Source organism: Bos indicus, chromosome 5, assembly GCF_029378745.1.
Source record: "Bos indicus isolate NIAB-ARS_2022 breed Sahiwal x Tharparkar chromosome 5, NIAB-ARS_B.indTharparkar_mat_pri_1.0, whole genome shotgun sequence".
Classification (NCBI taxonomy): Eukaryota; Metazoa; Chordata; class Mammalia; order Artiodactyla; family Bovidae; genus Bos; species Bos indicus.
The window spans coordinates 120,495,551-120,506,750 of NC_091764.1; the positions used below are offsets into that span (position 1 = coordinate 120,495,551).

The 11,200-nt window shown below is 59.7% G+C and overlaps 1 protein-coding gene across 4 annotated transcripts in view; it reads left to right on the forward strand.

Moving 5' to 3' along the window:
• The window catches only part of SHANK3 (SH3 and multiple ankyrin repeat domains 3), a 50,896-nt gene extending 41,223 nt beyond the window's left edge, over window positions 1-9,673 (forward strand). For 2 of the 4 annotated variants that reach the window (XM_070790707.1, XM_070790709.1), the window contains one exon: window positions 7,147-9,673. In XM_070790707.1, the coding sequence (XP_070646808.1) occupies window positions 7,147-7,741 (595 nt within the window). In that variant the 3' untranslated portion in view covers window positions 7,742-9,673. Of the gene's footprint in view, window positions 1-3,041; window positions 6,146-7,146 lie in introns of those variants that run through there. The other 2 variants (XM_070790710.1, XM_070790711.1) reach the window with 2 other exon arrangements.
• The last annotated feature ends 1,527 nt before the right edge of the window (window positions 9,674-11,200 follow it).

Below are 11,200 nucleotides of genomic sequence, written 5' to 3' on the forward strand. Positions count from 1 at the left end.
GTGGGGGTGGGGGTGGTATCCAAAGGGGACTCGGATGATATTCCCAGAGGTACCAGGTGCTAGCGAGCCTAAAACAGGAGACTCCTTTGTGCCATGGCATTCATCAGCTTTAGCAGCTCACTTTGTTCCCTGACATTGGCCTGGGTCAGATGGTCCTGGATATCAACCCTCAGCAGGTTGCATCTGAGTTTGTAGTCTTGGACAAACTACTTAGCCTCAGTGAACTGCAATCCCTCGCTTGCGGAATAGTGAGGGTGGCCAGGTGCTCCGCCAGGGCAGCGGGTGGACTCTTAGCGTTCTTATGGGAAAATAAGCACGCTCTGCACTGGACCAGACCGAGTCACGTCACTTGGTCTTCACCGCCTTTCTGTTGGATGGATACATGAATGTAACCTCCACTTTCCAGACAGTACAGCTGAGGTTCTGAGGAGGGCCATTCCAGCCAGTACATGGTGGCAGCTGACCTCAAGCCCTGCTGTTTGTCCACTGTAATCTGGAGTCTCTGTCATTAAGCCCCTTCTGGTGACACACACAGGGTTAGTGTGCAGTGACTCCCCTCACATTCCCGGATGTCTGACTCTAGGTGAGAGACCACATAATCGTGGTTATCTGGGTCACTAAGGCCTTTTTTATACAGTTCTTTGTATTCTTGCCTTGTCATCTAGAACCAGACATCCTGGAGTGTGAAGTCAAGTAGGCCTTAGGAAGCATTAGTATAAACAAAGCTAGTGGAGGTGATGGAATTCCAGCTGAGCTATTTCACATCCTAAAGGATGATACTGTGAAAGTGCTGCACTCAGTAGGCCAGCAAATTTGGAAAACTCAGCAGTGGCCATCAGACTGGAAGAGGTCAGTTTTCATTCCAGTCCCAAAGAAAGGCAACGCCAAAGAACGCTCAAAGTACGGTACAGTGGCATGCATCTCACATGCTAGCAAGGTAACGCTCAAAGCCATCCAGGCCAGGCTTCAGCAGTACGTGGACCAGAACTTCTAGATGTTCAAACTGGATTTAGAAAGGGCGGAGGAACCAGAGATCAAATTGTAAACATCCATTGGATCATAGAGAAAGCAAGGGAATTCCAGAAAACCATCTACTTCTGCTTCATTGTCTATGCTAAAGCCTTTGACCGTGTGGCTCAAAACAAACCGTGGTAAATTCTTAAAAGAGATGGGAATATCAGACTACCTTACTTGTCTCCTGAGAAACCTGTATGCAGGTCAAGAAGCAACAGTTAGAATCAGACATGGAACAACAGACTGGTTCCAGATTGGGAAAGAAGTAAGTCAAGGCTGTATATTGTCACCCTGCTTATTTAACTTATATGCAGAGTACATCATGTGAATTGCCGGCTGGAGTCAAGCTGGAATCAAGATTGCTGGGAGAACTATCAACAACCTCAGATATGCAGATGACACCACCCTAATGGCAGAAAGCAAAGAGGCGATAAAGAGCCTGTTGATGAAAGTGAAAGAGAAGAGTGAAAAAGCATCATTAAAACGCAACATTCAAAAAATGAAGATCATGGCATCCAGTCCCATCACTTCATGGCAAATAGATACAGAAAAATGGAAACAGTGATAGATTTTCTGTTCTTGGGCTTCAAAATCACTGCGGACGATGACCACAGCCATGAAATTAAAAGACACTTGCTCCTTGGAAGGAATGCTATGACCAGCCTAGATAGGGTATTAAAAAGCAGAAACATCACTTGGCTGACAAAGGTCCATATAATTAAAGCTATGGTTTTTCCAGTAGTCATATATGGATGCAAGAGTTGGATCATAAAGAAGGCTGAGCACCAAATAATTGATGCTTTCAAACTGTGTTGCTGGAGAACATTCTTGAGAGTCCCTTGGACAGCAAGGACATCAAACCAGTCAGTCCTAAAGGAAATCAACCCTGAATATTCATTGCAAGGACTGATGCTGAGGCTGAAGCTCCAATACTTTGGCCACCAGATGTGAAGAGCCAACTCACTGGAAAGACCCTGATGCTGGGAAAGATCGAGGACAGGAGAATAAGGGGGTGAGAGAGAATGAGATGGTTGGATGGCATCACAAACTCAATGGCCATGAGTTTGAGCCAACTCCAGGATGGTGGAGGACAGGGAAGCCTGGCGTGCTGCGGTCCACGGGCTCACAACTGAGCAGTGATTTCCCTCACGCAGAAATGCGTGTGTGTTCGTTCTGTAGACCAGCACCTACGTTTATCAACCGGAATACAACAAACAGCTCGTGGATTCTGAAGTCACTACAGTTGAGCCCAGTCAGTGCCCTCGGCAGGCCCAGCCGCCTTAACCCCTGTGTGCCCCGCCCGTCCTTCGACACTCCCCTCTGCGTCCCGTCGGCTCCTGCTCACACTTCGTCCTTCCTCCTCCTTGGCCTCAGCCCTGGGTGAAAGCACAGGCAGTCAGCGCCCCGTGCAGTCAGCGCCCCGTGCGGCCCCACGTGTTGCCGGCTGGGGCTGCTGGGCGGCTCTTCGCAGCCAGCAGTGGCTAGAGTTTGGCCCTCACTTCTCACGTCGTGACCACAGCTGCTGCGGACACTGTCTGCTGGAGACATGTCCCAAATGTAGGAAGTTCTGGGGTCCAGGTGGGGCTGTTTCCTTCTGGGACTGACCCCAGCTGAAGCTTGAGGGCAGTTGCCACGGCCACTCGGTGGGTCACACCCCCGAGCCTTGTCGCCTGGACCCAGGCCTGCCCGCCTCCTCACCACAGAGACACCATGAGGGAAGAAGTACTTGCTCTGCCCACCTTCTCCACTGATAGCTCAGTCCAGGCTCTGTGTCCCTTTAGCTGCAAGACACTGTGTGGCCTGGAGATCTAAAAAGATCTCAGACGGGGAAGGAGAGGTTACCGCTTACGTCAAGGACTTGAAGCTTGGTAACTTGTGGAAATGCATCTGGAAGGCCCATGGACTTGGCTGCTTGCAACTTTGATCCCAGACCAGCTCTCTCTCTGCTTCCAGCTTTCAGTCTAGCCTGACAAGCAGAACATCTTCTCAGAGCCCCACGCCCGCTCTAAACTCCCTCTGTCTTCCAGACCCCGTGCTTGGATCTGAATCCCGTGTGTGGCCTGAGGGCTGCCTGTCTCTGAGCCCCACAGCAACGCTCGGCTCTGCTCTGGCTCTCGGTTTTATTCCCGTCTGAGCCGCACATCTGATTTTACCTAAAAAGATTCTTGGACACAAAGTTGGCGAGGTTTCTTCTCAGCGGTGCTTCTCAGAGCTTCTGATGTGCGGCATGCTGTGGTCTGACCATCTCCTTAGGGGATCACCAGGTATCATCCCACAGAAGAGGCACATTTCTGCGGGGATGGAGAACCCTGCCCGGGGGACCCCTGTGGGCCCTGTCCTGCTCGCATCCGGGAGTCTGGCTGGAGTCTGACGTGACTGCAGGTGCCTCAAGGCCCACAGGAGTTGCTCTTTGGAAACTGGACCTGTCGTGTGCTGGCCAGGGCAGGACACAAGGGCCAGCACGTGTTCCTTGCTTGAGGAGGTCCTCACAGGTGGGGGACCTGTGAGGTGGGTTTGCAGGAGCCGTGATCAGGGCCTCAGGGGCCACGAATTCCACTGGAGGAGTGGGAAGGGGTCACAGGGGGCGCCCAGCGGGGTCTGGAGTGTTGGAGGTTGGAGCCGTGAGCTGGTGCGGGCAGTGAGAAGTCAGGGCTTGGGTGAGATGCTGACGCCAAAGGGGGCCTCGTGGTGCTCCCAGCCCGAGTTGTTTGAGCTCCTCTTGAGGGCTACTTCCTTCTATGAGCCTCTCGAGTTGCAGGAGACCACAGGCCTAGACCTGCCCTGCATGAGTGTAATGGCAGAAAGTTCCAGGCAGAGGCCGGGGCCGGGCTGGGCTGCTTCTTGCCTGTTGGCGCCGCTGGGCTGACAGGCAGTCAGGCCTGAGAGTGACACATCACGTGGCTCTTGTCTTATAGCATTTTTCCCCCATGCATATTGTGTTCCTGGCTTTAAGCTAGGTACCAGGAGTCAAGGCTAACAATTAGGAAGCCAGGCAAGAGGTCCTGAGCGAGCCCATGAAAGGTCTGGGATCAGAGGTAGCTGGGGGATGAGGAGAAAGGCCTGGGTTCATGAACCATGTGGGTGAAGAGACGGGGCAGCTGATGGGGGCTCCAAGGCCTCTGGTGCGGGAGGGACCAGGGGAGGAGAGCATGTGTGCGGACCCCAGCAGAGGTCTGGGGCTCAGGAGAGACTGGCTCGGCCTGACATGCGGCGTTCGTGGACACTGGTTACAGCAAAGGGTGGAGGTGGATGACATGGCCTGGGAGAAAGTGCGAACTAATGGGGGACCGATCTAGAAGGGAAGTGGAAGGGCACCTAAGAGGGGAACTGGTGGACAGGTCAGCAAGGGGACTCTGCTGACATCCTCGGCAGCTGCAGGGGCTGGGGAAGGGGAGGGGAGGCGTGATAGCAGACCTCACTGGTCCAGGCGCCAGGAGTGAGCCAGATAGTACAAGACTCAGACATCGGTGGGAAGGGTGCCGAGGACTGGAGCCTGGCTAAGCTGTCTGCAGAAAGACCAGGAGGTGTCCAGGGTGCAGGTGCCTAGTGAGGTACGCGTGTTAGAGACTGTTCCCGGAAGCCCTCTGGGAGGCTGGCGGGGCTGTGCCCGGGCCGTGCCATGGTCAGGGCCTGGTGGGGAGGCCACCGGAGCGTGGAGAGCGGTGACAGACAGTGGCGGCTGTGCAGAGGTGGCCTGGAAACGTGGACCCAACCAGGGACGCCCTGGGGGTCCTGGCCCGGGACAATGTGGGCAGTTCCCTGTTCCCGAGGGGAAGGGGAGGAGGAGCAGACACCCAGCTGTGGCATCCCTGGACACTTCCTGCCAGGCCCTGGGGCCTCGGGGGGACAGCCGTGGGAGCATGACGAGCCCTCTCCCCCCTGAGGCCCCAGGGGATCGTGGCCCTTCAGTCCCTCTCTCACACGCCTCCTGGCACCAGCCCTAGCCTCTGGCAGGCACCCTGCTCCACACCCAGGATCTCCCCTTGGTAGGGTCTCCCTGGCGCTTCTGAGCCAGTGCACCCTCATCCTTGGCCTTCAGCTCACCTCCTGCCAGGGCTCCTGACCCCGCTCCAGGAGACGCCTGGGGTGGGCACACAGGACTCCATCCTGAGACGCAGGTCCCCGGGCCCGGGAGGGATGTGCGGGCGCCTGGGCGCGGGGACAGAAGCGCTGACCCCAGCTCCGCTCCCTTGCCCTCCCTAGCAATCTCTACGACTTGGGCTCCCTTCAGCCCCTTGGGGTCCTCCCCACCCTCCACTGCTGCCCTACTTTGCCCCGAAATCCAGGTGGTACCACCAAGGCCAGATGTGGGGGAGAAGAGGGTTTCTTCTAATGATCGGTGCCTGTTCCCTGAGCCCGTTGCCCAGGTGCTCTTGGAGCCCCTCTCTGCTGGGGTGGGGAGAACACGGTCTGGCCTCTTCAAGAGGCTCTGCTCTGGATCTGAGCAACTGGGCGAGGCAGCGGGGACAGAGGCTGAGGAGAGGGAGCCAGGCAGCGGAAACCAGGTCGAGTAGGACAGAGCTGGATCTCCTGGGAGACGCTGACCTTGCACCGGTGAGAGAGGAGAAGACAAGACCTGCTTTCAGGGGACGACTGGTGCTCAGGATGCCCTCCACAATGTGGGGCAGGCACCAGTCAGGATGGCACAAAAGTTGGGGAACCCAGGGGAGGGGTCCTTAGCCCAGTTCAGGCAAGGGCAGAGAAAGGGAGGCGGGCCGGCAGCTGGAGGGAAGCTCTTGGGCCAGCAGCAGCACAAGGTCACAAAGCACCCCAGAGCCAGGTGTCGGCTGAGCATCTGGCACACAGGGCTCTGCGTGAAGCCTGTGGATGAGGGCCACAGAGCGGAGAACAGGCCACAGGCTGGCCAGAGGCCCACCCAGACCCACCTCGTCTGGCCTGCACTTCCCCTCGCCCTGCAGCTCCAGTGTGCTCCTTCCCATTGCACCGGCCCACTGCCTCCGAGCCTCCTCCCGGGGTGTCTGGCCAGCGGGTCCCCACCTGGCTGCCCACTGTGGTTCTGCCCGGCGCGCCCGCTCAGGGCCGGCGCTAACTCTCTCTCTCATTGCTCTCTCCTGCCCATCTGCATGTGGCTGCTCTGTCTAGCTGCGCGGTGGTCCCGAGCGCCGGCTGTGTAAGTGAGCATGCCCATCCCATGCCTCTCTGTGCACTGCCCGCCTGGATCTCTGCTGTGCTTGGTCTCGTGGGGCTCCGGTGCCACGGCCGGTCCCCCGAGGCTTCCCTTGGCCACAGCAGGGGTATAGGGAGACAAACTGGGCGGGGGCGATGTGGGATACAGGAGGGGGTTTTCTCTGGAGGAGGCCTCCCATCGGGCCTCCCACCACGGCCATGCTGGGGGGTGGAGGGGCTGAAGGCCGGATCCATCAGGTGACGCTGGGGAGTGCAGACCATCTGCGCACGCGTGTGTCTGTGAGTGTGTGCTGTTTCTGCACATATGCTGCTTGTCCCTGTCGTGGGCAGGCCATGCCGCTCCTGCCGCTGCTGCTGCATGTATGTGACATACGTGGCTGCCGCTGCGCAGCGAGGCCGCATGGCACGTGCCCCGCGGCCTCACGCCTGTCCTGCACGCGCTGCTCTCTGTGTGGATGTGAACGCCGCCTGGTGTCCGTCTCAGACCTCATGGACTGTTCCGTCTTGTGCTGCCACCAGCCTTGATCACGGCTCAGCCAGCCCTGCGGCCGGCCCAGGTCTCTCTGGGTCTCATGATAACAGAGGGGCAGTGCTGAGGGGTACTGCCAGCCCTACTCTCTAGGGTCTGGGTGGATGGGCGGTGTCCAGAGCCGGTGTCGCAGGCTGTCAGAAACGTCGGGTCAGCCCTTTGCCCCAGAGGCTGTCCTTGCTCAGGCAGCCTGCTCTCGGAGCCCCCGTGGAGTAGAGGGGCCTGGGCTCTTACTCCATTCAGTCTAGGGCTCCCTTCCCCCAGCAGGGCACTGACTCTGGGGGCCGGGCCAGAGGAACCACGGGATCCTATCCTCCGGTCTCCCTCCGGCCCCAAGGCTACCCCGCCCCCGGCCCCGCCCCCAGCGTCCTCCTGGCCTCTGGCCCCGCCCCCTCCGCCCGGCCCCACCTTGCCTGGTACCCCTCACCTGGCCTTGACCCCCTCTCCCTCCGCAGGCTCTTCAGCAGCCTCGGTGAGCTGAGCACCATCTCAGCGCAGCAGCGCAGCCCTGGGGGCCCGGGCGGCGGGGCCTCCTACCCGGTGCGGCCCGGCGGCCGCTACCCTGTGGCGCGGCGCGCCCCGAGCCCAGTGAAGCCCGCGTCGCTGGAGCGGGTGGAGGGGCTGGGGGCGGGGGCGGGGGGCGCGGGGCGGCCCTTCGGCCTCACGCCCCCCACCATCCTCAAGTCGTCCAGCCTCTCCATCCCGCATGAGCCGAAGGAGGTGCGCTTCGTGGTGCGCAGCGTGAGCGCGCGCAGCCGCTCGCCCTCGCCTTCGCCGCTGCCCTCGCCAGCGCCCGGCCCGGGCCCCGGGGCCCCCAGCCCGCGCCGGCCCTTCCAACAAAAGCCCCTGCAACTCTGGAGCAAGTTCGACGTGGGCGACTGGCTGGAGAGCATCCACTTGGGCGAACACCGCGACCGCTTCGAGGACCACGAGATCGAGGGCGCGCACCTGCCGGCGCTCACCAAGGACGACTTCGTGGAGCTGGGCGTCACGCGCGTGGGCCACCGCATGAACATCGAGCGCGCGCTCAGGCAGCTGGACGGCAGCTGACGCCCCCCGCTCCCTCCCCACGCCCCGGCCGCGCCCTGCGGGCAGGGCCCCCCTCCGCCCCCGGGCTGCGGGCTCGGCCCACTCCCCAGCCCCCACCCTACCGGCGCCCGGGCCAGGAATGTTGCATGAATCGTCCTGTTCGCTGTCGCTCGGAGACTTGCCCTGTACATTGCTTAGCGCCCTCCCAGGCCGTCGAGCCCCACCCAGCACACGGTCAGGAAGGGCGCGGGCCGTGGGGGGCTGGAGCGGGAGGGGGTCGGGGGCGGGGTGCTCCAGCCTGACCATCTCCCGCTGAGCTCCTGGTGGCTACTTTCCCAGAGGGGGTAACCTAGTCCAGCATGCGAGGTCAAGACACACCTTGGTGACTCGGGGGGAGGGGGGAAGACATTGGGGTTCTCGGTTGGGGGCCAAGGAGCCCCCTGTTTTGCATATTTTAATCCACTCTATATTTGGAACAAGAAAAGGAACAAATATCTCTGTCCTTAATAGCTTCCCTTCCCCTCCCCTCCAGCCCCCGGTTCCGCTGCGGCTGCCCAGTCTTCCATCTCTGGCCCCTCAACTGCCACTGCCACCCCACATGGGGCAGGGGACGCTCCAGCTGGTCTGGGGTTGGCCAGGGTCCTCGCACCCGCCCCGGGGCCCAGCTGGGCCCCCTCCCCTCGCTGAGCTATGGTGTTCCCCACCGACCCTTCAGGTGCTGCGTGGAGGAGGGGCGGCAGGCGGCGACTCCTGTGGGCCCTCGCACGGTCACGCGGCCTGGGAGAGCCGCCCAGGGCGGGTGTGGGCGCAGGGCCCTGGCACCTGCCCCCGGCCGTCTCCCTCACAGGGTCCCCCCCCAGCAGGGGTCTAGCCTCCTCTCCGCGCTGCTGGGCGACTACAGCAGAGAAGCCTCCCTGCCTCAGACCTGAAGTCGCCAGTTCCGCCCTGTGTGTGTGTGCGCACATGTGCGAGTGTGTGAAACTCGGGGTGCGACTGAGTGCATTGGAGCCCCTTGTGTGCCTGACTGGAGGGTGGTCCCAAGGGGCCACTCTGGACTAGTGTGGGGGCTTCGGAAGCTTGCACAGGGTGCGTGCATGGGTGTGTGCCTGTGAAAGCACCCCGTCTCCACTTCCAAAGAAAGTCAGAGGTCGTCTTGCACCCTGGGACCTGCTGTTTGCCCAGCCTGTCCCTCCAGAGCCTCGCGGAGCCTGAGTGGGCCTTCTTGGTGAAGCCTTGCTGCTTGGGAGAGGCCCCCAAGGGCCCTTGGAGGCAGTGCTCCGCCCTCTCTGGGCTTCTAGGGGGGATCATAGGGGCACCCCTAGAGTCAGGCCACTGCGAGCCTTGGGGAGAGGCAAAGACCCCAGTGGGCACCCCAGCCCCCCTTACTGTGACTCCTCACACTCAGCAATGACCTGTGGGGTGGGGGGCCCGGGACGTTTTTAAACCTAGGGTTTGGAGTCTGGACTAAGCTCCATCCACGTCACTCACGAGTTTCTGTTTATATTTCTAGCTTTTTTTAATAAAAATGAAAAAACCCAGAAAACAGAAGTTTTCACAGCCCAGGGGCTTGGCACGCCGGTCTGTGCCCACCCGCCCTGCCCCGGCCCACCGGCCCCATGCCCTGGGCAGATTCACACCCAGTAACCCTTTCACCAACAGACCAGGTCACACACACGGCAGCAGTCACTGTAACAGACTGCCACATACACACTCGTCTCACTCACCTGTGGGTTTTGGTTCCGTTCAGTTTGGGTTTTTAACTTTACAGGGTCAGTTCCGCTTCGCCCCTCCTTTTGTACGGAGCTCCACCTGGGGGGTTTCTCCCCCTGCTCCAGCTCCGAGGCCTCCTGACCCTGACGTTGTGATACACCCCACAGAGATCTATGTTTCTTATATTATTATTATTGATAATAATTATAATATTATTATGTAATAAATTTATAAGAAATGAAACCATTTCTCAGCTGCCTACTTGAGGAGATACTGGAAGCGCAGACTCTGCCCTCATTTGGGCAGGTCACACAAACCTCCCTGGCCCTCAGCAGTCGTCTGGCCGCTCACACCGATGACCCACGGGTCCTGTCTCTGACCTGGTCTCTTTGCTGACCTCCATACCCGCGTGCCTGGCTTCTTTGTGCCTCGCTCTCTCCGAGTTGTGCTGGGCCTGAGCCCGTGCTTCCTGAACTGGAAGCTTCTCTTTCTGCTCGCCAGCCCAGCGAATGACCCCTCCTGAGCTAGAAGTCCGGGTATCCTCCGTAGCCTCTGTCCACTTTTCCCGCCAGTGTCCAGGTGTCCCTAAATTCTGCTGCTCCTGTCTTTGAGCCCTCTCCTGTCTGCCTGTGCTCTCCTGCCCCAACAGCTCCTGCCCAAGTTCAGATCTCCCCTTGAGCCAGCTGCCACCAGCCATTGATGGGGCCAAGCCTGTGTGGTAGCTGGTGGGGAGGGTGGTAGCTCCCAGGAAGGGCAGGGGCACCTCAAAGAGTGAAGGGGGTGGTATGGTGAGGCGAGTGGACAGAAGAGACCCACAGGGAGCTGTGGGAGGTGGAGGCTGCGTGGCTGAGGTCTGACAGAGGGCCAGAAACCATGGAGGCGGGCCATCAGACCGGCTGGGCACCTGGTGGGGTTCTAGGAGGGCAGTGCGTGCAGAGCCACGCCACACTGGGTCAAGGTGGAGTGTGAACATCACACATGGCAACTGTAGACCTCGACTCAGGATGGGGCCTGGGTGATGCCTCCAGGGAAGCGAGAAGATGCCGGGAAGGATAAGAACGTGGATGGAGTGACGCCTTGTGTGCAGAGGGGAGTGGGCTCAGGTGTCTTTACCCAGGGCTGGCAGGAAGGCAGAGCAGCTCTGAGAAGCAGGTGGATGTCTGGAAGGCCTGCTCGGGAAGGCAAAGGCCCTTGTGAGGCTGAGATGGTGACCACTGGCAGTGGGTCCTTGAGAGAGGCTTGCAATCTGTCTAGAAAACCCCACAATTTCTAATTTTCATATTTTCACATTTTTGGCTTCATTTTCAAGTTGGAAACTGTGGTCGTCCACAGAAGTGGCCTAGAAGGAAGTGGGGACCTGGGAGGGTCTGAATGTGGAGGCACAGGGGGGGTCTCTGAATTCCCTGAGCCCAAGCACTGTGGCAGCTGCGGGTCAGCCTCCTCTGAGCCGCATGTGGGACCCTGCGTCTGGCTGGAACTGGGCTCGGACCTGGGGGCCAGTCCAGCAGGCATGGCAGTGGGATCATGGCGTGGAAATGGCATTACCATACTGACCCTGGGTCCTGGGGAGAAGACAGATATCCCACGGGTCAGAAGACACCTCAGTGCCTCAGAAAATGAGTCAGAAACTTTAAGACCGGGACTTGGCGAGAGAAGCCTTGATCAGAGGAGCAGGTGGTGGGATGGCAGAGGGTCGTGGTGCTGAGTGAGCTGCAGCCTCCCAGCACCTCTGGGCAGACACTTTCTCACTCCGGATGGTGGACTCCCTGC